Genomic DNA, 27,547 nt, shown 5'->3' with positions numbered 1-27,547 from the left:
TTGCAGATGTTTTTTATTCATATCACATAGTGTAAGTAACTATAAAGTTCACTCTATTCTTCGCCCAGTTCACCGGCCACTTATTACCTGTATTTCGGAAGAAATTTATGAATTCACGTGCTGTAAATCCGACTGGCAGGACTCTCTGAACTGCAGCGCGAACAAACATGGCGGCGCTCATCTCACATTACAGATCACGATCAAGATCATTTAGAAAGGTTTTTAAACGATAAAACAGACTCATTTACACATATTTATGAATCAGAATATCAGATTGTTCATGACATGGTATGTTTGTGAAGTTTGTGAATGTTTGTGAAGTTTGTGAATATTTTAAATTAAAAAAGTAAAAACTAAATAAAAGTGATCCATCTGTCATACAGTGTTATTGTGGATGCGGTGTGTCACATGACAAGCCTGATGTGTCGCCATAGAAACAGTTAGGGGAACGTTCTAAAATAACGGTCGTCTTAAAAAATCTCACTCTGGGGGGACCGCTAGAATATTTTAAACTCACCGCTGAAAAGTTAAATAAGAGGCTTAATAACCGCCAGCTTGAATGGTTTTGGGACGTGACCTAAAGATAACGATGAGTTAATAATATTGAGAAGCTGTTCTTCTATAACAGGTAACAACTCTTTCAGTAATTTAGTAGGTAGAGGATCTAATAATCAGTGATAAGTTTATTTAGCTCTTCCTGTCCTGTATTTGTAAACCACTGCAGATTTTCTTTAGGTGTGATAAATGAAGCTGAAGTACTAGATGCTGTAGAATCTACATTTGTTTTATCAGTAAAGAAATTCATAAAGTCATTACTGTGAGGGAATATTTAGATTGAGTGGTGTCTGGTTTTTTGTTAATCTAGCCACGGTGCTAAATAAAAACCTTGGATTGTTTTGGTTGTTTTCTAGGAGTTTATGCACATGCTCAGCCCTGGCAGATTTTAGAGCCTGTCTATAGCTGGACATACTGTTTTTCCATGCAATTCTAAAAACTTTCAAGTTAGTTTTTCTCCATTTGTGCTCAAGATTACGAGTTTCTTTCTTGAGAGCATGGGTATTACTGGGGATGCACGATATTATCGAACCAATATCGGAATAGGCCCGATAATGGATTTAAATGTAAATATTGGCATCTGTCTGATGTGAAAAATTATGCCAATATGTCTTTCCAATAAGAATACATTATCTCACATGTGCTCAGGGTGTGCTAGCGATTATCTCACGTCAATAGTGTGATTAGATTACGTCAGCAGTGGGGCTCATTCTTGAAGCAGTTTTGCCTGAATGATGATTAGATTCACAAGGTACGTTTACATGGACACTTTATGCTTCCATCGGAATAAATTCATTCTGATTGATGAATCCAAACGTAATGTTTACATAAACGCTAAATAAAGTGATCGGGTTAATATGCACGTTTATATGTCACTAACTTTGATCGGATTTAATCTTTTGATATGCGTACAATGCATGAATATACAGAGTTTCCCACTGTTGTCGCATACTGTTTTAAATAGCACATATGATATTTATCTGCTTCGGGTCCTAATTAGGCGATGACCAGCACATGAACTGTTGTGCGGTACATCTGAGTGAACGAGATGGAGGGAAGATTGCGAGTGAAGGGCATACAAAAATGGACTGGAATCCAGTTCACCAAATCGGACTGAATCGTTTGAAACGGTTCGCGTCTTCAGTAAGCATTAATCCACAAATGACTTAAGCTGTTAACTTTTTTAACGTGGCTGACATTCCCTCTGAGTCAAAATAAACCAATATCCCGGAGTAATTCATTTTAGGACCCAGCGTAAAGCAGTGGACTGAACTTCTGGGCTTCACCATGCTGAGGTATTATATTTTTGATATTTTGTTACTGGTATATTATAGCCACAGCCATTTTATTGTAGTAAAAGCTTTGTTTTAAATGCAGCTCCTCCGCCGGCCTAGTTATAATCATAGAGGCTCTCGTCTGAGTCACTCTACTGCCGGTGCTGGAGTCACTGCACTTTGGTCGAACCGCAGGCGCTCGCTGCGTCGTACTTCTGGTTGCCGTGGAATCGGCCATGGTAACCTACGCTATCCTGAGGTTCTCTCTCAAAAAACCCGCGGCGAATGTGTGCTGTAGCACTATGCGACTTGCTCACTTCAACACGAGGTCAATAAAACAATAAAACGGCACTTATCACTGACACTATCCTTGACAGGAAAATTGACATTCTCTGTCTCAGTGAAACTTGGCATAAAGACAATGACTATCTTAATTTGAACATGTGTGCCCCATCTGGATATAAATATATTGACGTGCCTCGAGCTTCTGGTAAGGGTGGTGGCTTGGCTGCAATATTTGCATCAAATATATCACTTGATGTTATTGATGCTCCTACTGTTTCATCATTTGAATGTTTGGTTTTTAAAGTCAATGGTGCTTCACCTGTTCTTGTGCTGCTCATTTATCGTCCACCAAAACCTAATCCTTTATTTTTTTCTGAGTTTACTGAGTTGCTGACACTTCTTAGTCCACTCTGTCCGTCTATGGTCTTGACTGGTGATGTCAATTTCCATATTGATAATCCAAACTGTGTCAAAACTGCTACCTTTTTTGGACATTTTGGATGGTTTTGACTTTATACAGCATGTTACTTTTCCGACACATAGGCTGGGCCATATATTGGATGTGGTATGTTCTGCTGGTGTTGGTATCCAATCTCTGGATAGTATCGACATGAGTATAAGTGACCATAGACTTATTACTTTTGACATAAATGTTATGTCTTCACGATCCATTTCTGAGCGCACTATCAAATTTCGTAACATCAAGCACATGGACTTCACTCTTTTTTCGACTTTTGTCTCTGGGCTTCCCACTACTAACTCCGTGGAGCACTATAATTCCATGCTTTCCTCACTTTTGGATGAGTTCGCACCTGTGCGAGAACGGCTTGTTACTTTTAGGAAACCCTGTCCATGGTTTACCCCGGATTTACGTTTAATGAAAGCCGCCGGAAGACAATTAGAACGGCAGTACAAAAAATCTGGCCTGACAGTGCACAGGCTTCTTTACACTGAACAACAGTCTGCTTACCATTCTGCTTTGAATACTGCACGTAAGAGCTACTATTCAAGCATCATTGGTAACGCTGCAACAAATTCTAAATCGCTGTTTAAGACTGTTGACAATCTTCTCAAACCAACTAAGGCCGTTGTTCATTCCTCTGTTGACCAGTGTAATAAGTTTATTCATTATTTCACCGGTAAGGTTGAGGGTATATATAGCACTTTAAATACCATCGCTCCTCTTGAGCTAGTTAATATCCAGCCTTCAAACTTCCCAACTACTACCTTTTCAAACTTTGAAATGGTCGGAGATGATTTTATTATAAGTACAGTGAAGTCCATGAACTCTACAACCAGTATTTTAGATCCGGTTCCCTGCTCGGTCATTATGAACTGCCTTGCATCAATCTGCCCTTTTATGACTTCAATTGTGAACTTGTCATTGACTTCTGGAATTGTTCCTCCAGAACTAAAAATAGCTGCCATTACACCAGTTCCTAAGAAGACTGGTTGTGATGTTTCTGATTTATCCAATTATAGGCCGATTTCTAACCTCCCATTCTTGGCTAAAGTTCTTGAGCGTGTTGTGGCTGTTCAGTTAAATAATCACCTAGCTCTGAACAGTCTCTTTGAACCTTTTCAATCTGGGTTCAGAAGAGGGCATAGTACTGAAACCGCTTTAATTAGGGTCGTAAATGATCTTCTTATCGCGGCGGATTCCGGTGCATGCAGTATTTTGGTCTTGTTAGACCTCAGTGCTGCTTTTGACACTATATGTCACTCTCTTCTGCTTGACAGGCTGGAAAATTGGTTGGGTCTTTCTGGAGCTGTCCTCAATTGGTTTCGGTCTTATTTAACGAATCGTGCCCAGTTCGTTGGCTTGGGTAACTACAATTCAGATACCGTGCCTGTTCGACAGGGAGTTCCTCAGGGTTCAGTATTGGGTCCAATATTATTTAACATTTATATGCTTCCACTTGGGAAGATCATTAGGAAACATGGTCTTGGGTATCACTGCTATGCGGATGATACGCAGATTTACATCACCACTAGTCCTGATGTCCATTGCTCATTAATAGCTTTGCGTGGTTGTTTAGCAGAGATCAGTATCTGGATGCATAACAACTTCCTGAAGCTGAATGGCTCCAAAACCGAACTGATGCAGATTGGTACAGTGGCAGCTACTCGTAAGGCCGAGCAGATCAGTTTGATTGTTGATTCCTGTACAGTAATCCCCACTTCACAGGTGCGAAATCTTGGTATCATTTTTGATTCACAATTATCATTTGAAGCACACATAAAACACATCTCTAAAACTGCATTTTTCCACCTGAGAAACATAGCTCGACTTAGACCTTTTCTCTCTTTTGCAGACACAGAAAGGCTTATACATGCCTTCATAACAACTAGGTTAGATTACTGTAATGTCTTGTTCTCTGGCCTTCCAGCTAAGTCGTTGAGCAAGCTTCAGTATATACAAAAATTCTGCCGCTCGTGTGCTCACTTGTATTTCTCCTCGTGAACACATTACACCGGTTCTTTCACAATTACACTGGCTTCCCGTAAATGCGAGAATTGATTTTAAAATTCTTATTTTAACTTACAAGGCACTTCATGGGACTGCACCTGACTATCTTTGTGATCTCATCAGTCCTTATACTCCATCACGCTCTCTTCGCTCTACTAACTCTCTTTCACTTCACCAGCCATCATGTAAGCTAAAGACCATGGGGGAAAGAGCCTTTTCATACAAAGCCCCTAAGCTATGGAATGTCCTTCCTCTGCCCGTCAGAAATGCACCAACGTTGGGTTATTTTAAAAAGTTGATTAAGACACATTTATTTAAGACTGTCTTTCTCTAATGAATTGTTGTATTGCTTTTGGTGTTTTTATTTTATTTTATTTATTACTTTATTACTGTAGCGCTTTGGGTTTAAGAAAAGCGCATTACAAATAAAATGTATTATTATTATTATTACTCAAACAGTACACTGACTGAACTGCTGTGAAGAGAGAACTGAAGATGAACACCGAGCAGAGCCAGATGACGAACGTACACGCCCACTGCTGGAGCGGTTCTCGTTCTCGAGTCAAGAACCGGTTGCATCGGTTTTCGGATCACCAGTACACTGAACCGAGAACCGTTTCTGTCGGACGCGTCCGATTTGAGAACCGATGAACTGATGATACTGCGCATGCGTGTAATTTTTCAAGCGTTTTGTTAAACATCAGAAAGTGTGATGAAATAACTATATTTTATTTTGCTTTTTTTTTTTTTTTTTTTTTAAGTTGAATGTATCTAATCTGTATATTTTGTTAAATTGCAGATTGCTAGATTATAGGCCAAAGGGGTTTTCAGGGAAGTTGGACAATAATTAAGACTCTAAAGACTCTATGTTTAATAGGAATAAGGAATGATTTATGAAATATCTGTACTGTATTTATAGTTAACGATGACACATTCACAAATTGAGTTTGTAAATAAAACATGAACACGAGTAGAGCAGCTGATGATACTGAACTGCAGCGAGTCGGTTAGAGCAGTTCTCGTTCACGTGTTTAGATTTGGTTGAATGGGTTTTTGGATGTTTGGTACATTTGAAAGTTATCGTTTTATTTAGGAGACTTAAGGTTTGAGAACCGAGGAGCTGATGATACTGCGCAAGCATGATTCAGCATGAAGCTCATTGACACACAGCGCGTCTGAACCGAACTGGTTCTTTTGGTGATTGATTCTGAACTGATTCTGTGCTAATGTTAGGAGCGCGGGAAAACCGAAACATAAGTTTATTTAATAACAAATAAATCGCAATGGATTATGTATAGTAAGTGGATCGTGGTTTCTGCACTGATGACACCTAATTTATTTACTTTATATCTTCAAGACTTAAATCCTCGTATGCACATTAGTAAGGTTACTGTATTTGGGGTCATTGTTGCAAAACTTAATTGTAAACTTTTCATGATTATAAGGTTTTTAACTGACTTAATTACTTGATTACTGACTTTATATATTTGAATAGGCTTGTTTGAGATGCGCCGCCTCGCCTGAAATGTAGGCGAGAGTAGGCGGCTGAAGTGAGGGGAGGAGTGAAATAAGCGCAGGTAAGACGGACAGTTCTGAGCTCTCGAAGTGGAACAGATACCTACGAGATCAAAGGCAGATATCGCGTTATTCTCACTCACGTGCTGTGTTGCTAATAAACATGATATAATTTCAGTTCTGTTGCTTTTATATGAAAATAAATATGATAAACAAGACACTCAAGGTGCTTGCTATTTAATTCCATACGAAAGCCGTATTTATCATCCGTTTTTACTTTAATACAAACATGTATTTTAGATTTTGATAGAAATATGACAACAATCACATATCTCACACAGATATCGCACTGTAATAGTGTTTGGGAAGATTCATGCATAATTTAAATAGGCTACATAATCACATGAAATCAGATAAAAAAAAAATTTTAGAAGAGAACGCAGCATCACAGTTGTCTGAACCAATGAGCTATAAGCTGTGTCGTCACTCGGTCGTTTCCCATCATGCTTTTGATCAGCGCAGTCGGTGGAGAGGAACTTCGCTCGTCTGCTCAATCCGACACAGCCGCCTCGCCGTCGTGAGAGTTTTTCGGCACACGTCAGCATGACATCAGAGCAAGGCGGACGTAACTCGGACGCTTTTCTAACCGGCATGCATCTCGCGGTGATCACTGGTGATCGGTTCTGCGCAGATTTTGTTCATCTCAAACAAGCCTCCGGCATGCATCTCGCGGTGATCACTGGTGATCGGTTATGAGGTGATTTTGTTGATCTTAAAAGAGCCTTTTATGTGTTTTTTTCAACCGGTTTACTGAATCGAACCGTCCGAAAGAACCGGTTCGCGGAAAAGAACCGAACTTCCCATCACTACTGTTAGAGAATGGGTTCGTTGAAAAGAACCTAAAGCCGTAAAACTGTCCCTTCCTGCACCAAAAACTGTTGGTGTCGTCTGTTGATGATAGTCTTGACTGGACACTCGTTTATGACACTTTATTTCCCAGGAAGAACAGCTCGTTCTGCGTGTCATACGCCATTCTACGTGACTGCACATGCGCAGTACTTTCTAGGTCTTATTGCGGTCCTTCTCCTTGAAGATGGCATCCACCATCTTGGAACAGTTTAAAAATATGTAATACTTTGGTTCTACAGAAGGTGTTAATGTGGCACAGGATTAGCTATGCTACAAATAATCTATAAACTACATTTTCAAAATTATCCTACATTTACATAAATGCCATACATCCTAAATGTGATCAGTGTCTGGTATCTGTTCCCAGACAAACTTTTGAACATGGGTGTGTCGGTCTGTCACCAAGGAATCTGCTTTGACACCAGCTCTTTCAAGAAATTTCATACTCTGAATATGCCCATCCTTTTCTATTCAGACACTGCTTCCTACTTCATTGCTCTGAGGATCATAAACAGACACAACATTTATTTAAGTACAGACTTCAAAACTCTGGAATTTAATTACTCAAAATGTCCCAAGAGTTTCCCTGGCAAATACCAGATCTACTTGGTGGAGGTCGGGCTCTGCTGAGTGCATTTTCTAGGTTTTAGCATCTATTTACCTGTACGAGCTGGACATCAACAATTTTGTTTGTGCTGAGATGCATCATGGAGTATGAGCCATACTTTGTGCAATGGACTGTCGACTCTTATATCATCATATCACAGTTTCACTCTGTTTTAGTCCCTCAAGCAGGTCGGTCTGGTATGATCACCATTCATGCAGCACGGAAGGCAGAATGTAGTTATGTACAAGATTTCGATCCGTCATTCTGGTGAAGGTTTGGTAACTCTAGTATAGGAACCAATTCTCACTATTAATTATTTACTTATTAGCATGTCTATTATAAGCATATTGGCTATTTATTAGTGCTTATAAAGCACATATTCTGCATAACCATATACCTATACCATATACCTAAACTTAAGAACTACGTTACTAACCTTACTGCAAATTGGGAGTTTATTGAAGCAAAAGTCGTAGTTAACGGTTTGTTAATAGCAAGAATTGGTCAATCCGTCCAATATATTACATCCCACTGTAGCATTGTGGGATGCACTGGCCCTAGAAACTTTTTTTTTTTTCAACCCTTGTTGAAAGAGAAGCCTGTGTAGTAGACAGTAGTGCTAATAAACAACAGTATTGTGAGTATCGTGTATTCAGTAAACTCAGCGGCAGACTTCCACCCATCTTTGACAGCCTCTAGTACAGCAATCTCATGCCAAGTTAGGTTTGGAGTGTGCGATGGCTCTTGTCATCAGCAAAAACCCATTTGATTGCAGGGAGTTGTTCCTGCAATCCTAGCATAGTTACTATCTTAGTTTGAGGTAGACTGAGCTGTTCCTGCGCCTTGTGAAGCTCTCGTCGTCGGAGCGTAATACTGCCTGTAAGGTGCTCTGAAGCTGTGTACACGATATTGCTGCCTGCAGTGAAAACACCTGAGAAGCACTGTCTTCACACCCCACAAATGCAACCAGGTCCTTTGAGGTGAAACAGCATTTTTATGATATCAGAACTGACTCTTTTTAACAGTCTTGCAAACACTGGTACAATATATATATATATATATATTCTTTTTAACAGTCTTGTATATATATATATGGTACAGAAGATATCTGAGTGAAAACGCTGAGAGATAAGTGATTTCCTTCTCCTCAGGTCCCCATCAGGGTGTTTTATTTGAATAATAACAGCATCTTGGGACTCTGTCGTTGCATCCACATGCTGTCTTCTTTCAAGTATTCATCACAGCATTTACATAATATGTGGAAATATTAGAAACATTAAAAAGTGTCTCCCACCACAGAATGAATGGATGGATGTGTTGTTGTAGTAATTCTGATTCAAGCCGTGTATTTGGACTGAATCCCTCTCTTGCGCTCGTCCTCTCAGAAGAGTTTTCTTCATTGGTCTGTCACCTGTTTACCTCGCGCTGTCTCCTCTTTTTTCATCTTGAGCAGCTTTGGGTCGTTGATTTCACTCTAGAAAGAATGAGAAAGTGAGAGCTGTTTGTTGGTTTATTTTAGGCTGTAGTTTGCTGTGTTCCTTCTCCTGCTTATAAAGTACACTTCTGTCTCAGGCATCCTGCCAAGCACCTTCAAAAAATATTTTGTTTTTTTGTCAGTTTTGTAGTAAATTTCCATCAAATTGAAATGTAATTACAAAATAAATAAATACCATAACACCTGAAATGAACAAGGAGCGTGGAAAACCACATTTTTAAATGTGCTACACAGTCTTTCATTGGCAATTCCTTTCAGCACATCATTGGACAAAAATAATTTAAATATTTCACCAAGAATTAATTCAAAATAAATAAATACAGGCTGACATGTTTTATCATGAGTCTTTGTTTGTGTGAATTTCTATGCACGTTTATTGACTTATGAACAGGACTTTTATTTTGGCCCGTCGGTGTGACGTCACAAGGCTGTGTCGCGCTCCTACTTCTGTTGTGAGTCAGCTGAATGTCCGAATCAATTGATTCGCCAAATGATTCAGTTGAATCGCTCGAATCACCGCTCGCTCGAATAAGAGAGGGCGTGACTTGAGGTTGTCCAAATCACACAGAACCACGCGAGATGTCAAAACGAGATGTTGTCGGGCTGCGTCCGAAACCGCATTCTCTCTGAGTAGGCACTTAATTTCACGAGCGCTAAAAGAGTTACGTACTCCACAGCCGAGTCTCGTTGAGTATGCACGCGATGCTGACGTTATCATGTGACGTCATGACAAGCGCAACACCTGAAGAGACACGAGCGACAGGTTTAATTCATCTATCTGTGAGTATCTTGAGTGATGAAACGTGCTCATTTCGTGCTCTTGTTGAGGAACCAGCTGGCCTTTTACTGTGACAACACATTTTGGGTTGATTTAAAGAGCAGGTCATATGGGCTTTCGAAAAATATCTTATTTAAAGTTTGTAATGTAGCTGTCCCTCAATGTAAACAGTCTGCACAGTTGTTAATCAAAAGAGTGCACGATAAATAAAGATATAGTCTCTCAGAAGACAGAGTCGGTTCTGAATCGTCTGAACGAGTCGTTATAGGTTCGAATCTCTGCCTGTTACCGGTGTACGTCACTAGGCAACACATTAGCATAAACCCCGCCTGCGCACAAACACTTCCGCTATTAGTGTGTTTACATCATGTTTAAGGAGACGCAGTTTGTTTTGTTTTCATTGCCTAAGGATGCTGATGTTTTGCCGTACAATGAGAACCTTGTGTTGTGCGCTCCTCATTTTACCACGGACTGTTTTTCTAATTTTGGAGAGTTCATCGCGGGTTGTCCATGAAAGATAAGTCTTTATTTGGACCAACAAGCGTCTCCAAACCACTACCTGTAAGTATGATTAATAAGCTCTGTGCACACTTAGTGCTAATATGTGATGTTTACCTAGTGCAGGTAGATTAATGTAGACTGTCGTTGTTCTGATTACTTCGTGCAATAATAAAAAACGTAGACATATTTTCAGTTTTCAAACTGTATTGTTTCATCAGTCACATTGCGAACATATCCTCCATGATTGTTTGGTGAAATACATACAGTTTATCAGCTAAACTTTCGCTGTGAGCACGAGTCGCTTGCATAAGTGTTAAACTTATGCATTACTTTAAGAAAGGATTGTAGCACTATATTATTGTTTTGTGTAAAAGTGCACGACTTTAGTTGGGTTTTGGTTGTAAATTGATTTGTTGTCTTGTTCATTTAGAGCACAACAGGACTCAGATGCAGGCATGTCTGTGGAGGTGAAGTGTCAGACTGACCCTCCACAAACGATGCGAAGAAATGGTTTCAACCAGGTATTTAGAGAAGTTATTGTATTTTATCAAACACGAGTCATGTATTAGTATGTCGTACTACTCCTCCAGTGATAATCATTACTGAACGCATTCGTTAGTATACCATTACAAGCATGTCATTTACATTACTGCTATTTAATGACAATATAGGGTCACTGGCTCTCTACAAAGTACAGAAAATTCTCTGCAACAAGAAGGATTCTTAAAGACATGGAGAAGCTTGATCTTGAGGTTCACACCGAAAAACATAGTGTTCACTTTCATGGGAATGTTGTGCAGGTAATAATTATTAAACTCCAGGCGTATCTGGGTTTTCAACACAGGAAGGAATGATGTCCCTCACATGCCAACCTACAGTAGGTGGCCAACCAGAGTGTGCTTTCTACCGTGTTGTGGCGCTTTAACCACAAGTTATCAAACAAACACATCAAAGCACTTTTTCGTAAATAGCCATCAGTTTTGCCTCGCTGGTGTGTTACATTTGCCGGCTGCAGTCAGGGAAAATGAAAGAAAAACACTGTAGTTAAAATATTTAATATTTTCAGATGAAAATTTAGTAGCCTACTTAATAAGTTACGTTTGTTTCTTAGAATGAATGAAACACGCACATACTTTGTTATTTGTTACCTGTCCTTTATTTTGACATAACTTCTTGGGAAAAAGATATGTCTGTACACTGATGAAAAAATTGTTGCCTGTTTTATAAATTATTTCCATTATTTTAGTAAAACGGAGGAACTGAATAATTTCACTCACATTATTTAGGCTTAACTAAAACAAGAAACTAATAAATTAAACCTGGCCAGGATTTAGCTAAATCATTGAAACTCTAAAGAATGGACGGATTAATAAAATGTCCTCACGTTTAAACTCAAGTTCTCTCATTATGATCAACAAAGTGCACACAATGTAAAAAAGAGCTTAATTAATTGACAAATTCAATGATTTTAAAGGGAGCCATCTTTACTTGCTTTCACACAATTTAATAAAGAAAATTGCAGCTTTCATTGGCCAAGGCCCGCCCTTGAGGCCGCTTGACCGACATGTCAAACAACCAATCACAGTTTGTTTCATTCAGTGTCACGTTTCGGGGCGTGGAAATGTCGCCACAACAACAGACTGGTGTGTAAAACTCTTGGACATATTTTAAAGATTCTGTTTAGTTGATCCTGATAAGCGCTCGTCGTCACAGTGGTAAACAGCGGCTTTCTTCTTTCGTGAGGGGGTTTGGCGCCACTGTATCTTTGTTTCCAGGCCAATTACACACACCTGTATAACAATTACTGACAATTACACACCTGTATATTTCATGCTGAAAACCAGCTTTCTCCTCTTCTGTAAGCTTCACAGCTGGAAGCATGTCCAGCAGTTTCTTTAGGTGAGGAATGATGTGCTGGCTTCCCCGGGCATTCGGGTCCAAGCATGACAGGGTCCTCAGAACTGGATTGTCCAGAGGCAGTTTTGCTTGCAGGTCAATGGCACATCTGGTGTAGGCTTGGATAACCTGTTATAATGAAGACAAATGCTTGAGTAACACAGAGAGACAAACAGTAAATGGAGGTTAGTTCAAGACCATAGTTTATTCTTTCTGTATTTCTTTTGATATTAAAAAAGAAAAAAGTTTTTTGAAATGTGTAGTTATTTCAAACAAAATTTATGTAAACAAGCTACACATACTATACCTTCATATTGAAAAATTTTGCTAAGGGATGTTTTTTTCCAAGCTTTTCGAGAATGGATGTGGCCTCATATCCGATAAAAGTCTCTGGCATATTGGTTTCGGTTGACCTTAAATCAAGAAGCTTCATGTTTGGTCCCGACAAGTTCTTCCCCTTTCTTACGAGTTTCTCTGGCTTGATGAAACAGGACAAGAACTCTTTAAGGAGTATTTCTTGCTCATCGTGCAGTCTGTGGATCTTGGGCTCCAAGTTACTTATTGATCATAAGCCCAATATTTAGCACAGCAGGAAAACATTGTCTACCTGAAGGAAGACGTATTTTATTGTAAGTTAATGCTGTTAAACAGAGAGAGAAAAAAATAAATTGAAAACAAACAAACAAACAAAAAACATAGAGTAGGCTATTCTTAAACTTGGACTTCATTATACTGAAGTACAAATCCAAACACCAGAAGCAACCTACACTCTCAGTGTTCTTTCATTGAAAAGTATGCATTTTATTTATTCACAGGCTATATGGTTGAAATAATGTTTTAGTTTAAAACTTTAAGTGCCATTGTTTAAAAAAAATGCTTTATTGACTAACGTTTTATAGACCTTCAGGGTTTTTTATACTAGGATTCACTTGGATCTCAATACTATTAAACTGACTTTAAAATCTCAAGGAATGTATAAGTTGAAATGGGTAAAATGTCACAGTGCATGTGAAATAGCTTAAATGAACTTGTAACTTGTATATTAACCGAAGACCTTGATTGCATGTTAGCATAAAACTAACAATATAATTTGATTGTTTTTAAAATGAACGGTTCCTGTATGAAATGGGACAGCAACCTTTATATCAAACATCCACAGCTGAGCAACACAGGAGGCAGGTTCTGCGCCAAAAGCTTTTTTTGTTTCAAGTCATTTTCAGATGCAATGGAAAAAAATGGGATACACACGAAACTTGTAAATAGTTAACAACATAGGCTAGATAAACTCACAGTAACACATTTTAACCTATTAATTGCCTATTTTCGTTTGCTGCATGTTTTTTTAAAAACACATCGTTAGAGGCTTTCCACAGCTTGATCTTGAGGTTCACACCGAAAAACGTAGTGTTCACTTTCATGGGAATGTTGTGCAGGTAATAATTGTAAAAAAAATATATATATATATTACAAAAACAACCTATGGTGTACCTACAATGTATGAGCCAATATGTTCTTGCAGATTGTGCCTGGCAGTGTTCCATCACAATGAGAACGCGAATCGACAACAAGCTACATCTTCAGCTGGGCAAGCTGTTTACAAAATGGTGTTTCCTAAATCCAAAAAAGGAGAATGCACTGCAAGGCCAGTAAAAACAGATGCTACATTCAGAAAGTTATCATATCTTTTTTTAATTATTAAACAGTATTAATGCCTAAATAAATTACAATAAATAATGATACAATAATTTATTTGATCTTTTTCAGGTTATGTGTAGGACCTGCTGAGGCTTGTGTTCGAGGAGGTCATTGTAGACCCCACTCCTTTTGTTGAGGAGTTAAATGGAAATGCCCAATTGCTTCGGAATTTAAGAGAGCCTCTAAAGAGAAAACAACTGCCGGCCATGTCTCCCGAGTGGTGGTAGAAAGCCAACATACTGGCCAGCCTGATCCAGAAACTCCAGGCATATCCGGGTTACAACACAGGAAGGAATGATGACCCTCACATGCCGACCTAAGCACCAGCTAACAAAGCTGCGATAAGCCAGATGATGCATTTGCCTATAACACATACAGATGTAATGTGTATGAGCCAAAAATACATGTGTACATAAATATTCTGTTGACATTTACAGTTGTACATAACAAATATTGTTTGTTTATAAATAAAGTTTTTTGGATTTCAAATTTCATGAGTAATTTTACTATTTTATTAGTGTAAAGTAACAAAGTTGTTACATTAATTTCCAATGTTTCATATGAATTAATGATACAAACTAACTTCTCTCTCTAATGGTCCACTGTCGCTTCTACAGGTGCTGGTCATATAATTAGAATATCATCAAAAAGTTGATTTATTTCACTAATTCTATTCAAAAAGTGAAACTTTTATATTATATTCATTCATTACACACAGACTGATATATTTCAAATGTTTATTTCTTTTAATTTTTATGATTATAACTGACAACTGAGGAAAATCCCAAATTCAGTATCTCAGAAAATTAGAATATTACTTAAGACCAATACAAAGAAAGGATTTTTAGAAATCTTGGCCAACTGAAAAGTATGAACATGAAAAGTATGAGCATGTACAGCACTCAATACTTAGTTGGGGCTCCTTTTTTGCCTGAATTACTGCAGCAATGCGGCGTGGCATGGAGTCGATCAGTCTGTGGCACTGCTCAGGTGCTATGAGAGCCCAGGTTGCTCTGATAGTGGCCTTCAGCTCTTCTGCATTCTTGGGTCTGGCATATCGCATCTTCCTCTTCACAATACCCCATAGATTTTCTATGGGGTTAAGGTCAGGCGAGTTTGCTGGCCAATTAAGAACAGGGATACCATGGTCCTTAAACCAGGTACTGGTAGCTTTGGTACTGTGTGCAGGTGCCAAGTCCTGTTGGAAAATGAAATCTGCATCTCCAAAAAGTTGGTCAGCATCAGGAAGCATGAAGTGCTCTAAAACTTCCTGGTATACGACTGCGTTGACCTTGGACCTCAGAAAACACAGTGGACCAACACCAGCAGATGACATGGCACCCCAAACCATCACTGACTGTGGAAACTTTACACTGGACCTCAAGAAACGTGGATTGTGTGCCTCTCCTCTCTTCCTCCAGACTCTGGGACCCTGATTTCCAAAGGAAATGCAAAATTTACTTTCATCCAGAGAACATAACTTTGGACCAGTCAGCAGCAGTCCAGTCCTTTTTGTCTTTAGCCCAGGCGAGATGCTTCTGACACTGTCTGTTGTTCAAGAGTGGCTTGACACAAGGAATGCGACAGCTGAAACTCATGTCTTGCATACGTCTTTGTGTAGTGGTTATTGAAGCACTGACTCCAGCTGCAGTCCACTCTTTGTGAATCTCCCCCACATTTTTGAATGGGTTTTGTTTCACAATCTTCTCCAGGGTGCGGTTATCCCTATTGCTTGTACACTTTTTCTTTTTAATCTTTTCCTTCCCTTCGCCTCTCTATTAATGTGCTTGGACACAGAGCTCTGTGAACAGCCAGCCTCTTTTGCAATGACCTTTTGTGTCTTGCCCTCCTTGTGCAAGGTGTCAATGGTCGTCTTTTGGACAACTGTCAAGTCAGCAGTCTTCCCCATGATTGTGTAGCCTACAGAACTAGACTGAGAGACCATTTAAAGGCCTTTGCAGGTGTTTTGAGTCAATTAGCTGATTAGAGTGTGGCACCAGGTGTCTTCAATATTGAACCTTTTCACAATATTCTAATTTTCTGAGATACTGAATTTGGGATTTTCCTTAGTTGTCAGTTATAAACATCAAAATTAAAAGAAATAAACATTTTAAATATATCAGTTTCTGTGTAATGAATGAATATAATATACAAGTTTCACTTTTTGAATGGAATTAGTGAAATAAATCAACTTTATGATGATATTCTAATTATATGACCAACACCTGTATGTGTTATGGATGTTCTGTAGGGTATATGGATTAAGACAGCTTGCTTCAAAACCTGGATGGTGTATCATGCATACTGGAGGCACTGGAATCGGTTTCATTCTTCTATGACCTAATAAGGAAAAATACTTTTATTAAATGGTAACATTACTACATACTATGTATCTAAGGTTACACAAATGTATGAAAAAAATTGTTTTACATAATACTTCATAAAATGTGGCATTCTAAATACTAATAATAGTCATCAATAGCCCAAAAAATACAGCAAGTTATTGTACTACCTGTCGTACTTTATGACAGCACAGGTTTTCAGCCTCACTGGGCATTCTAACACAAATAAGTAAATAATAATAATTAATGCAATAAACTGCTGTCACATTACGTAAAGTTAAATTACCACATATAAAGTTTAAACTTACCACTGAGAAACGTCCTGATCAAGTTGTGTTTGCGATGGAGTTTCAGTTTGAGCGACTGCATCTGTATCATCTGCGGACTCGGGCTCGAATTGATAAGGTAATATCAATTTTTATTTTTTATTTTTTACATCTTTTAACCCAAAAATTAATTATCGAAATGGGCGTTTCATTTCCGACACGGAATAGATACGGAAAGACCAATCAAAACAGACTTGGCCAGCTGACCAATCAGAGCAGAGTTGGCTTATAGAAGGCAGAGGGGTTTACCAACCTTATGCTCAGAACTGCTTCGAACTAATCGAAATCATGGACAAATGACTTTATGTATAAATGTATATTTTAGGAAAATTACAATGTTTTCGGAACCTTAGATCCATTTAAATCTGTTGTAGCGGACTCCAACACAATATTAGGACACTTTGAAAAAACATATTACCTGCTCTTTAAGTTCTTAAATTTTTAACCCCACTAATGTGTCCCACAGTTTTATCCTTAAAGGAATTTTTATTTTAACGAAAACCCAAAATCATTATCTCTTGAATATGTTGCTAATTTCTTCATTTTATGTGCAAAATATTTCATCCACAAGCAAAAGTGGCTGAAATCTCCTTTGTTTTCTTCTTTTTCTTGTTGAATTTAACTCTTGTTTCATCCCTCAAGCTTATAAAAGCATCATGATGAATTAAGGTATTTTTTCCTGGTCACTGTGCTTTTTTTCTGTGTATATAATCTCATATTATGATTGTCCATAGTAAGATACAACCATCTGTCCCTGATCATATATATAATTAAAAGTTTGGCAAATTTTCCATTTGTAGCGCTAGTTTTCAGTGTTTTTTGACTAATCAGATAATTTAAGGTCATTAATTCTCACTCTGACTGACTCCCTTGTTGAACTAATTCTGTTAATTATTATGTTCTGTTAATTATTCTCATCTTAAACAGGACAAAGTGTCCACATAGACAGAAAAACTCCTGGTGAAGCAACTGTGATCCACGTGACACTGTTATAAAGATGGCGTTTATTAAAGAGGAGAGTGAAGACATGAGGATTGAAGAAGTCATAGTCAAACAAGAAGAAACTGATGAACAAATAGGTTGGTTCTGAAAGCTGAACGAAACATTTCTGAAGAATGTCTGAGTGTCATAATTAAAAAGTATTTTTTTAAATCACATACTCTCTTGCTCACTCATACACACACACACACACACACACCACACATACAGTGCAGACACACACTCAATGTGTTGTCAAAGTTGCTCTGATGATTTTGTCAATTAAATTGTTTCACAACTTAAAAGCTACATGACCGTTCTCATCACAGAGTTATAATGTTGCTGTTCTTGAAGCAAATAAACTTGCTTAGCTTGGCACACATCAGGTGATCATTTTGCTGATTGTCACCACTTATTTAGCCCTTGGCCAGACTTTGCTTTTCTAGGAGCAAAGGAGGGCCCTTAGGGCTTGTGTCAAAGCAGATTGTTGTCACAACAAATGCCTTCAGATTGGTCAAGAGGCACGCTGCCCCTGGCTCCTGGACAGGACCTCATCTGCAGTGGCATATAAATTGCCTCGAGTTCACGATGGTGTTGCTAACTTTGCTCGAGTTCTGACTGCTGCTTCAGGGCAAGCATGTGCTCATTTGGATGGACCATACTGCGTGGTTATACACTCACGTCACATTTATTTGGGAAGCTCAGTTAGACCTGATCGCCTCCCAAGAATCCTCCTTTGCCAGCTTTTTAATTCCCTGACTGAAGACTTCTCGGTCCGGATGATGATATGGGCTTGTATCCCCCATACTCAACCAAGTCTCAGTCACTAATAAAAAATCCAGTTTGTTTGAGGTGATGAAGTCTTGCAAAATAAATATCTTATTTACAAGAGATCTAGCGTTTACCAGAACCTTCTTGAAACACTGGATCGCAGTCTGGCTATGCTGCATGGCACAGCGACTGAAAGATTCACACCTCTGCGACTAAGGCCTGGTTCACACGGGACGATTTTAAAATTGTCGGCCGATTTTCCAAACATGAGAGACCCCACACACGGCGATAAAAAAAATCACGGATCTAACAGTTTTGGTCGTACAGTGTGTGGTGTGCAGCCACACGGCAAAATCAACACATCACACATGAACCGATTTGACTCCCGAGCATTCCTATGTCAGACGGGAAATCTCGCAAAATCCCTTAGAGTTGTGGCCCGCGTCTTCACTTCTTCAACTGACATGAACAAACACGAGACATTTATATGAAGGAATGTTATGGTCATGCTAGCGATGGGTAACGTTACTGTAGATAAACATTACCTGGTATTTCAAGTGCAGCAGCTATTTCTGCCCAGTTCCTCTCCTTGTCATTTTGGTTATGATATTCTTTACACGAAATGTTGTACAAACATTCACGGTGTTGCCACATGTCGACGAGTTGGTCCTCCATCTCCGACGTCCACCGGACTTTCTGGTGCGCCATGCCGCCGGCTGTTTTGATTTTGTTTCCCGGTACTTCCTCACCGCCTCGTCACCTCGCTTTCTGATTGGCTACACGCCACAGTCCACAGGCTGCGTGATCGTTTGTCCTCGGGGGACACCACACACGAGAAGAAATCGGGCCAAATAAATCCAACATGTTGGATATCCCCGATTTGAGATCGGAGCGGTCCCGATGTCCTTCCGAGCAGAGGAGAGCAGTCTTAACACACCAGACACGGCAGGAATATTTGATCAGATTATTTTACGATAATCGGAGCATCCTAAGATTGTCGGAAGGGGTGAATCGGGGCTAAAATCGGCCTAATTATCCTGCCGTGTGAACCAGCCTTAAGACGTGGAGTCCAACAGCGAGGAGGTATTAAAAACTTGTCGTCCTGGGGCACAGATAAAATCCATTAATAAGGCACCTCAAGAGAGCGCCGCACAACAAAGCGATCACATCCAGGCCTGAGCTGAAGGCAATCCAAACTATAGTGTGATTTCAGTTGATGCACTAAACTTAATTTGAGTTTAGCTGCAATGCCCCACCCCTGGATTTTCTTCCAGGAAAGTTCCACGGCAGCCAGCTTTCACAGGCCGGGACTGTCATCAAAAGAGGAGGGGGGAAATTTGAGTGAAAATGTTTCAAATCAGCATCTGATGAAAACTTAACAGAGTCCCTTATATTCAAAAGCGTTTGACAGTCATAAACAAAAAAAAAAGTAAAAATATTTTGAGTTGAGAGAAATAAAAAAACAAACAGACCAAAGAGCAGATGGCCAACCAAACACACTGGCGCCATCTTGCTCTGTCTGAAAGTAGGTGCAAATGATTATCTGGCTTACCTGGGGCATTGGGAAGGTTATGGTTTTTGATTGCATCTGTCTAGGCACACTTCTGCTTACCGGCACCTGCATCTTGCAATCTCGTAACATTTCAGTGGTTGTGGCATTTCCTTTGGAACTCCAACATATATAACCCTTGTTCCCTAAAAGAGGGAATGGAGACATTACGTCCCTCTTGCCACAACCTGGAACTACTTACAGAATGACAGAAACAAGCTTCCGGCTCCTCAGCATAAACCTGAATGAATGGATGCATTCCTGCCATCTTATATACTTGTATGCACGGAGCGTGGCTTGATATGCAAATTCAACTCGCCAATATTCATTGGCGGTTTCTTGTACTACACAGAGGTGATTGGGCTCCCAAGTAAGACCCCAATATGCCAGTGTCAATGCAAAGTCTCCATTCCCTCCTTAAGGGAATGAGAGTTACATACATAACCGGAACGTTCTCTATAATAACTGCAACACTTTTTCATTGAAGAATGTTCATTTAACATTGAGGATTTTGTTGTTTACAGTAGTGTTTTGTATTCATGCTCTTTTCCATTGATTCTAAATAAACACTAAAATGCAACACTATTCACAGTATACTGCAGCACATAGGAAATGGCAAATATTTCCCATAATGTTTTTTTTTCTCACAGTATAGTACCATTGTAATGGAAAACAGTGTTAGTCAGTTTTACAACATGGGGTTAACATAAATTTGTTTTAATGCTTTTCACTGTAGACCTGATGCCACTGAAAGGAGAAAGTCAAGAACTGAATGAAATGGAAGAAGAATACCATGATTTCATAACTGGGAAAAAATCCACAAAGACTGAAAAGAAACCTTACAGGAAATCTTACAGGTTTTGCACCTGCCATCAGTGTGGAAAGAGTTTCAGTCACAAACAAAACCTTAAAATCCACATGAGAACTCACACGGGAGAGAAACCTTACACCTGTCAACGATGTGGAAAGAGTTTCAGTCAAAAAGGCAACCTTAAAAGCCACATGAGAATTCACACAGGAGAGAAGCGTTTCACCTGCCAACAGTGTGGAAACAGTTTCACTCAGAAAGGGAATCTTAAAAAACACATGGGTATCCACACCGGAGAGAAGCCATTCACATGTGATCAGTGTGGAAAGAGTTTCACACATAAAGACATGCTTAATTCCCACATGAGGATTCACTCAAGAGAGGACTGTTTTTTATGTCAGCAGTGTGGAAGAAGTTTTGCTCATAAAGTAAGCTTCAAGATTCATATGAGAGTTCACACTGGAGAAGAGCCTTACGCATGCTCTCAGTGTGGAAAGAGTTTCAGATATAAACCGTCTCTTGATTCCCACGTGAGAACTCACACTGGAGAAAACCCTCACACCTGCAAACTGTGTGGAAAGAGCTTCTCACGAAACGCATCTCTTAAGACTCACATGGACATTCACACTGGAGAGAAGCCATTCACATGTGATCAGTGTGGAAAGAGTTTCAGACGTAAAGTAACCCTTAATGAACACGTGAAGATTCATTTTAGGAGATAACCAATTTAGATGTCACCAAAAAATTTAAAATATGGGAATATGCGAACTAGATCTAGACTAGAACTTTTTCTTAATGGAGGGTGAGTAGATTTTCCACTACAGGTGGCCATGTAGCTTATAAATTTTAGTTAAGCCTGAAGTCTTTATCACTGGAGTCTGAGTCAAGTCTCGAGTCTTTGGTCATTAGGCCAAGTCGAGTCTCAAGTCATTTAATGGCTTGCTAAAAAAAATCCCATTCAGAATCCTCATGTATTGAAATCTTCCTATTTACGAAGCTGTTTTATAGGCTATAGACATAATATATATTCTATTATCTGCTTTGGTAAAAAAAAAAAAAGTGGTGTTAAAATTTAAGTTTATTGTACTTTAGGGATGCGCAGTATACCGGTACTGGAAAATACCAGTATCTATTATATTTCAAACGGTACGATTTCATAATTTTGCTCAATTTGGTATTTCATTCGCTGCTGCTTCCCAAATTGATGCGAAACCAGTAAACCTGAAGAACAGTGCCATGGATCAAACAGATAAAAACTCTATTAGCGCGCCCGAAACTAATAAATAAAGAACAGTAGAAGTGAAACATGGGATTACTTTGCATACACAACAGATGATAACTGACCACAGGAGGCAACACATCAAATCTTGCTAAGCATTTGTGAAGTTTTTATATTGATCTTTTCAGAGAATTAAGAGATCAACAGGTTAGTGCTTCATTCATAAATTCAGACTTAATTTTAACTTTTATTCCCAACTTCTCAGTGCACATACATAAGATGTGTAAACACGAAAGCTCAAACATGCAAGAACCAGTGACATTTTGCCCACATAATATTTGCACTTGCATTTCAAACAATCAAATTTTAATTTGATTTGAATGAAACCAGTTGATTCAAATTAACAGTTTTGCTATATTAATATTAATATCAATAATATAAAGGGAAAGTTTCTGCCATATTGCCGACCGCTAACATGAAGCAGCGAGAGAGAGAGAGAGAGATTTATATATAAAGCTTTTTCTTTGACTATCAGAGTCTGAAATCTGAGGGAGTGGGAGAGAGAAATAATAATGTGATTTTGATTTAGAATAACACTTTAGAAAATAATTTGTTATAATTCATTAACAGTATTACAACACTAATTAATGTAGGTCAGTAATTATTTATAAATGATAAATGTAGGCTACTAATACATGTTTAGTATGTTAACATTACTTTATGCATTGAACACATACCTAATATTAACCAAGATTAAAAAGTACTATATATGATGATCATTCACTTTTTTTTCCACCTATGGTATCGCTTTAGTATTGATACTGAGGTATTACTTTCTGGTATCGTACCGAAGCCAAAATTATGGTATCGAGCCATCCCTATTGTACATCCGGCCTGTTATTTATAGGCTATGTTAATCCATTACCATGTTCAAAACAGTTTTTCTGTAATGAAATTCTATAATAAGAGTCTGATCTACCATGACACACAAGGAAATATGTGACGCAGATATTACAGAACCATACAAATAAAGTATTTCTGTATTATATAAGTCAAGGGTATTCAGTTAAAGTTCCAAGGCGCTGCCTTTGTATTTTCTTCCAAGCAGAGGTACAATAAACAAAAACCCTTTTTACATTTAGATACATGCGAGGCTATGTAACAGAAAAAAATACTGTTTCTGTTCAGGGTTTTCCTCCTGACATCTATACTATTTAAATTAGGGCTGTCAAATGATTAATCACGATTAATCACATCCAAAATAAAAGTTTTGTTTACATAATATATGTGTGTATACTGTGTATATTTATTATGTATATATAAATACACACACATGCATGTATATATTTAAGAAGAATATGTTATGTTTATATATTAAATATATTTATATATAATATAAAATATAAGAATATAAATATATAAATGTATATACATGTAAATATTTTCTAAATACATAATTTATGTGTGTGTATTTATATATACATAATAAATATACCCTGTACACATACATATATTATGTAAACAAAACTTTTATTTTGGATGTGATTAATCGTGATTAATCATTTGACAGCCCTAATTTAAATATTTTAGCCTACTGAAAAGCATTATCTAAAAACAATGTAGCTACAATAATCAAAATGTTCTCATCTTGAGCAGAAAAGAAAAATAACTAGCAATTTCAAAGTTTAAGTTCTATCCAAGTCATCTAACAACATTGCATCTAAATATAATTGCATGATTCTTTTGAAATGTTCTTAGCCTACAGATTAATAATGCTAAATGTAGATGAGAAACATATTGTCATATAGATAGATAAATAGATGGTATAAAAATTAACTATATTTGCAGCAATTCTTTTTCTGCTGTGTTTTGTTGTTTCTGTTGTTGTTAAAATAACCGTGTCATCCGAAGCTCTAAACTTGGCGCCGGTGCACGCGTCCAGAGAGAGAGAAAGCTGTAAGGGCTTGAATAAAGTGCGTTTGGCTTTTGTTTAAAATACTAGAGGAGATAGCTCTGAAAGATATTTACCATGACCGACGCTGAGCGCTTGTTATGTGATCCGCTCCGCTGTTTTTATGTGCTATTCAGATAAAATGTTGCTATGTTCCGGCTCACGGTCCAGATGGATGCCAGGGTGCGGATGCACACCGCCTTTTGATTATCAGTTACAGTTGTATTTAAGGATGCAAAAGACTCAAGTTGCTTTTAAAATATTCACAAGTCCTTTTCCTCGAGTCGAGTCAAGTCTGGAGTCATTTCAGGTCGAGTCTGAGTCAAGTCTGAAGTCTATATAAATGCAACTCAAGTCTGAGTCACTAACTCGAGTGCCCATCTCTGCTCCCCACAGTCTCTCAAATATTTGTATTCCCCAGGATACAGAAACCATTTTAGGGTTAAGAATCATGCAATAACTGGAGAGTAGTGTGCCATAACTAACATGAAATAATTTGATCAGTACAGAGCAAAATCATTAGTGTTAAATTTTCACGTACTATCAAATACACAGTGTTAGTTTTATTTTAACATTAAAGGTTAATAAAATAGCACTGCTGGTGTTATTAGAAGCTAACGTCCAGCATGCCAGAGCAAATTGCAGAGGTTACGAAGAACAAGGGTCAAAAATGTAAATATTGACTCGTTATATTTTTTTGCCCATAAGAGCCTTTAAGACTTGATGTGCTTCTCATTGTTTTTCAGTATACCATAGAAACTTGGAAAAATAATCTACAAATACTGAAGCAACAAACTTTGCAAAACACAAAATTTGTTACTGCCAAAACTTTTGTCCATGACTGTATCTACATCTTGGTGACTGTGTTAAATCACTGTTAAAGAGTTCTTTTCACATTAACCCAAACTAGCGTGAATCAATGCCACCTCTCCATGTGTTATTCATTGTACCTATGTTTAACAGTCCCACCATTTTCTCTTCCAAAAATGAAAGAACAGGTACAATTGTTTTCATATGAACTTGCTTCACGAAAACTAGGAGAGAATGTCCAGTTAGAATATTTTTGTTTAGAAATGAGTGAAGAGCAAGTTTAAATATTTTATTTACTTACATTTTCAAATTAAACAACAAACAAACAGGGCCCAGATGCTGTTATTGCCAGTTGTTACAGTCACATTTAGTACAGCGGTGGGAGGAAAGGTTGTTGATACAGGAACACAATTAGTTTACTATATTTTAGTTTTTTCAAAATGAGTTAGGAATGGATTCCAAGAACGGGAAAATGTGTCCATTTGACTAATGCAAAGTTTTTCCATTTGTATTATGGATAGCATATTGATTATTCATGCCTGAAAGGAGGGAAGAGAGGGAGACTTCCATTCCTTCAATATCAGTCTCTTGGCAACTATCAGTCCCAGTTCCAATGGTTGCCGCATTATAGTTGGAATTGCCCTTGTTATTTGTGAGCAGCCAAAAATAGCAAGTCCAGGCTCGGGCTGAAGGGGCCTCTGATATGCTTTGGAGTACCAGTCAAACATTTTAGACCAAAAGTTTGTCAATGAAGAGCAGGACCATGCAGGGTTTTATTTTAACCGGAAAATTTCAGAAGTGAAGTCACGGCAGCAAGTACTTGTACATTTGTACTGTCAGGGGTTGCTAGGAGAAGGAGTTCGAAGGAATACGTAGGAGGCAGATATACAACACACAGAGTCTTTTAATGAATCCACTGGGGAGAAATGTAGAACACAACCTCTTTAAACAACGGAGACACGACAAAGAAACTTAGGAAAGGAAGGGCTATTTAAACTGAACCAAACGATCGACTAATAAGATAATAAATTAACACAGGTGGAAACTAATTAACTAATCAAGCACCAAATGGAAAACTAGGACAAGGGAGGGAGAAAAGAAACAACATACACGTGACATATATGTATGAACAAAACATTTTACGTTGGTTTATAACTCGCCATTTAACGAAAAAGGCTGATGTTTGTTGGTTAATGTATATTTATTCGAGATGTAACTTTTCCAAAGTGGTACGTTGTGTTAAATACAAAGTTCTGGCATGAAACTCTAAATGACACAGTCTGATTGATCTAACTCAGTATGCTATAATGACATCATCATCACATGTCACAGCTGATTGGTTCTTTCCTGTATGGGCAGCCAATGAGCTTGCTGCTCAACATGCAAATATTTGGCTAATGCTTGTTGTAGCAGTTTGCACGCACTTCATAATCATAGGCCACCAGCGTCAAGCTGATTGGCGTGCTAGCCATGGCTCACAGTCAAAAGCCACTAGCATTAAGCTAGTCGGTGTGGTAGCCAAGGCTCAAATAGATAATAATACGGTTCACATAACCCTTCAGATTAGTAGCAATACATATGTCTTGGTGATAGATCTGCTTTGTGGGGGTGTCTTGTTCTATTTCTGTCTGTTAATCTTCCTGTGTGTGGACACATGTATGTGCACTGATGCAGCAGTTATATCCTCATACTCAGTGACATTCACATATTGGCTCGTATTCTCCTAATAGTTCATAGTTCAGTGGTGCCTGGGGCAGAGGGGGTGGGTGGGGGGGATTTGGGTCGGGTGGGGGATGGCAAGTTCGGGAGTGAATTCAGCTTCCTGACAGCCCGATTAATGAAGCTGTCTTTCAGTCTGCTGGTCCTGGCCTGGAGACTCCGCAGTCTCCTCCCTGATGGCAGCAGACTGAAGAAGCTGTGTGATGGGTGTGTGGGATCACCTGCAATGCAGAGACGGGTTCCATAAATGTCCTGGAGGGAGGGGAGAGAGACACCAGTGATCTTCTCAGCTGCTTTCTCACTATGCGTTGAAGAGTCTTCTGGCAGGACGCGTTGCAGGCGCCATACCACACAGTGATGCAGCTGGTCAGAATGCTCTTGATGGTGCCTCTGTAGAAGGTGTACATGATGGGGGCCAGGGCTCTAGCTCTTCTCAGTTTGCGGAGGAAGTAGAGATGCTACTGTGCTTTCTTGGCCAGTGCTGCGGTGTTGTCAGTCCAGGAGAAGGTCCTCTGTGATGTGCACACCCAGGAACTTGGTGCTGCTCACTCTCTCCACAGTTTCACCGTTGATGCTCAGAGGAGCATGCTGAGTGTGCACTCTCCTGAAGTCAACAACAATATCCTTCGTCTTCTCCACGTTCAGAGAGAGATTGTTGTCACTGCACCACCCGGCCAGGCGGCTCACCTCGCTCCTGTAGTTTGTCTCATTTCTGTTGCTAATGAGACCCACCACAGTCGTGTCATCCGCAAACTTAATAAAGAGGTTGGAGTTGTGTGACGGTGTGCAGTCGTGTGTCAGCAGAGTGAAGAGGAGGGGGCTCGGCACACATCCTTGGGGGGCCCCAGTGTTCAGTGTGATGGTGCTGGATGTGTTGCTGCCGACCCGTACTGCCTGAGGTCTTCCAGTCATAAAGTCCAACAGCCAGTTGCACAGTGTTGAGCCCCAGCTGGACCATTTTGTGAATGAGCTGTTGAGTTATGATTGTGTTGAATGCTGAACTGATGTCTATGAACAGCATCCTGACGTATGAGTCCTTTTTGTCTATATGTGTGAGTGCTGAGTGGAGGGCAGTTGCGATGGCGTTATTGGTC

The 27,547-nt window shown here is 38.9% G+C and overlaps 1 protein-coding gene across 2 annotated transcripts; it reads left to right on the top strand.

Annotated features, from left to right (window-relative positions):
- The first annotated feature begins 9,697 nt into the window (after positions 1-9,697).
- Positions 9,698-22,130, top strand: LOC109069574 (gastrula zinc finger protein XlCGF8.2DB-like). Of its 2 annotated transcripts, XM_042722868.1 has the most exons (4): positions 9,698-9,890; positions 17,291-17,317; positions 17,576-17,727; positions 20,683-22,130. In XM_042722868.1, exons 3-4 carry the CDS (start codon positions 17,646-17,648, stop codon positions 21,474-21,476), a joined length of 876 nt encoding a protein of 291 aa, XP_042578802.1. In that variant the 5' UTR covers positions 9,698-9,890; positions 17,291-17,317; positions 17,576-17,645; the 3' UTR covers positions 21,477-22,130. The 2 variants fall into 2 exon arrangements, with proteins under 2 accessions (XP_042578802.1, XP_042578801.1); XM_042722867.1 differs by lacking the exon at positions 17,291-17,317.
- The last annotated feature ends 5,417 nt before the right edge of the window (positions 22,131-27,547 follow it).

This window comes from Cyprinus carpio, chromosome B4 (genome assembly GCF_018340385.1).
Source record: "Cyprinus carpio isolate SPL01 chromosome B4, ASM1834038v1, whole genome shotgun sequence".
Taxonomy (NCBI): domain Eukaryota; kingdom Metazoa; phylum Chordata; class Actinopteri; order Cypriniformes; family Cyprinidae; genus Cyprinus; species Cyprinus carpio.
This window is presented reverse-complemented; position numbering and strand designations above follow the sequence as displayed.

What these genes read in the sequence shown, in the direction of transcription:
- LOC109069574 (XM_042722867.1), top strand. Translation starts at nt 17,646, where the DNA reads ATGGCGTTTATTAAAGAGGAGAGTGAAGACATGAGGATTGAAGAAGTC. An exon ending in AGAAACTGATGAACAAATAG is followed by an intron (nt 17,728 to 20,682) that starts GTTGGTTCTGAA and finishes TTTTCACTGTAG; the next exon opens with ACCTGATGCCACTGAAAGGA.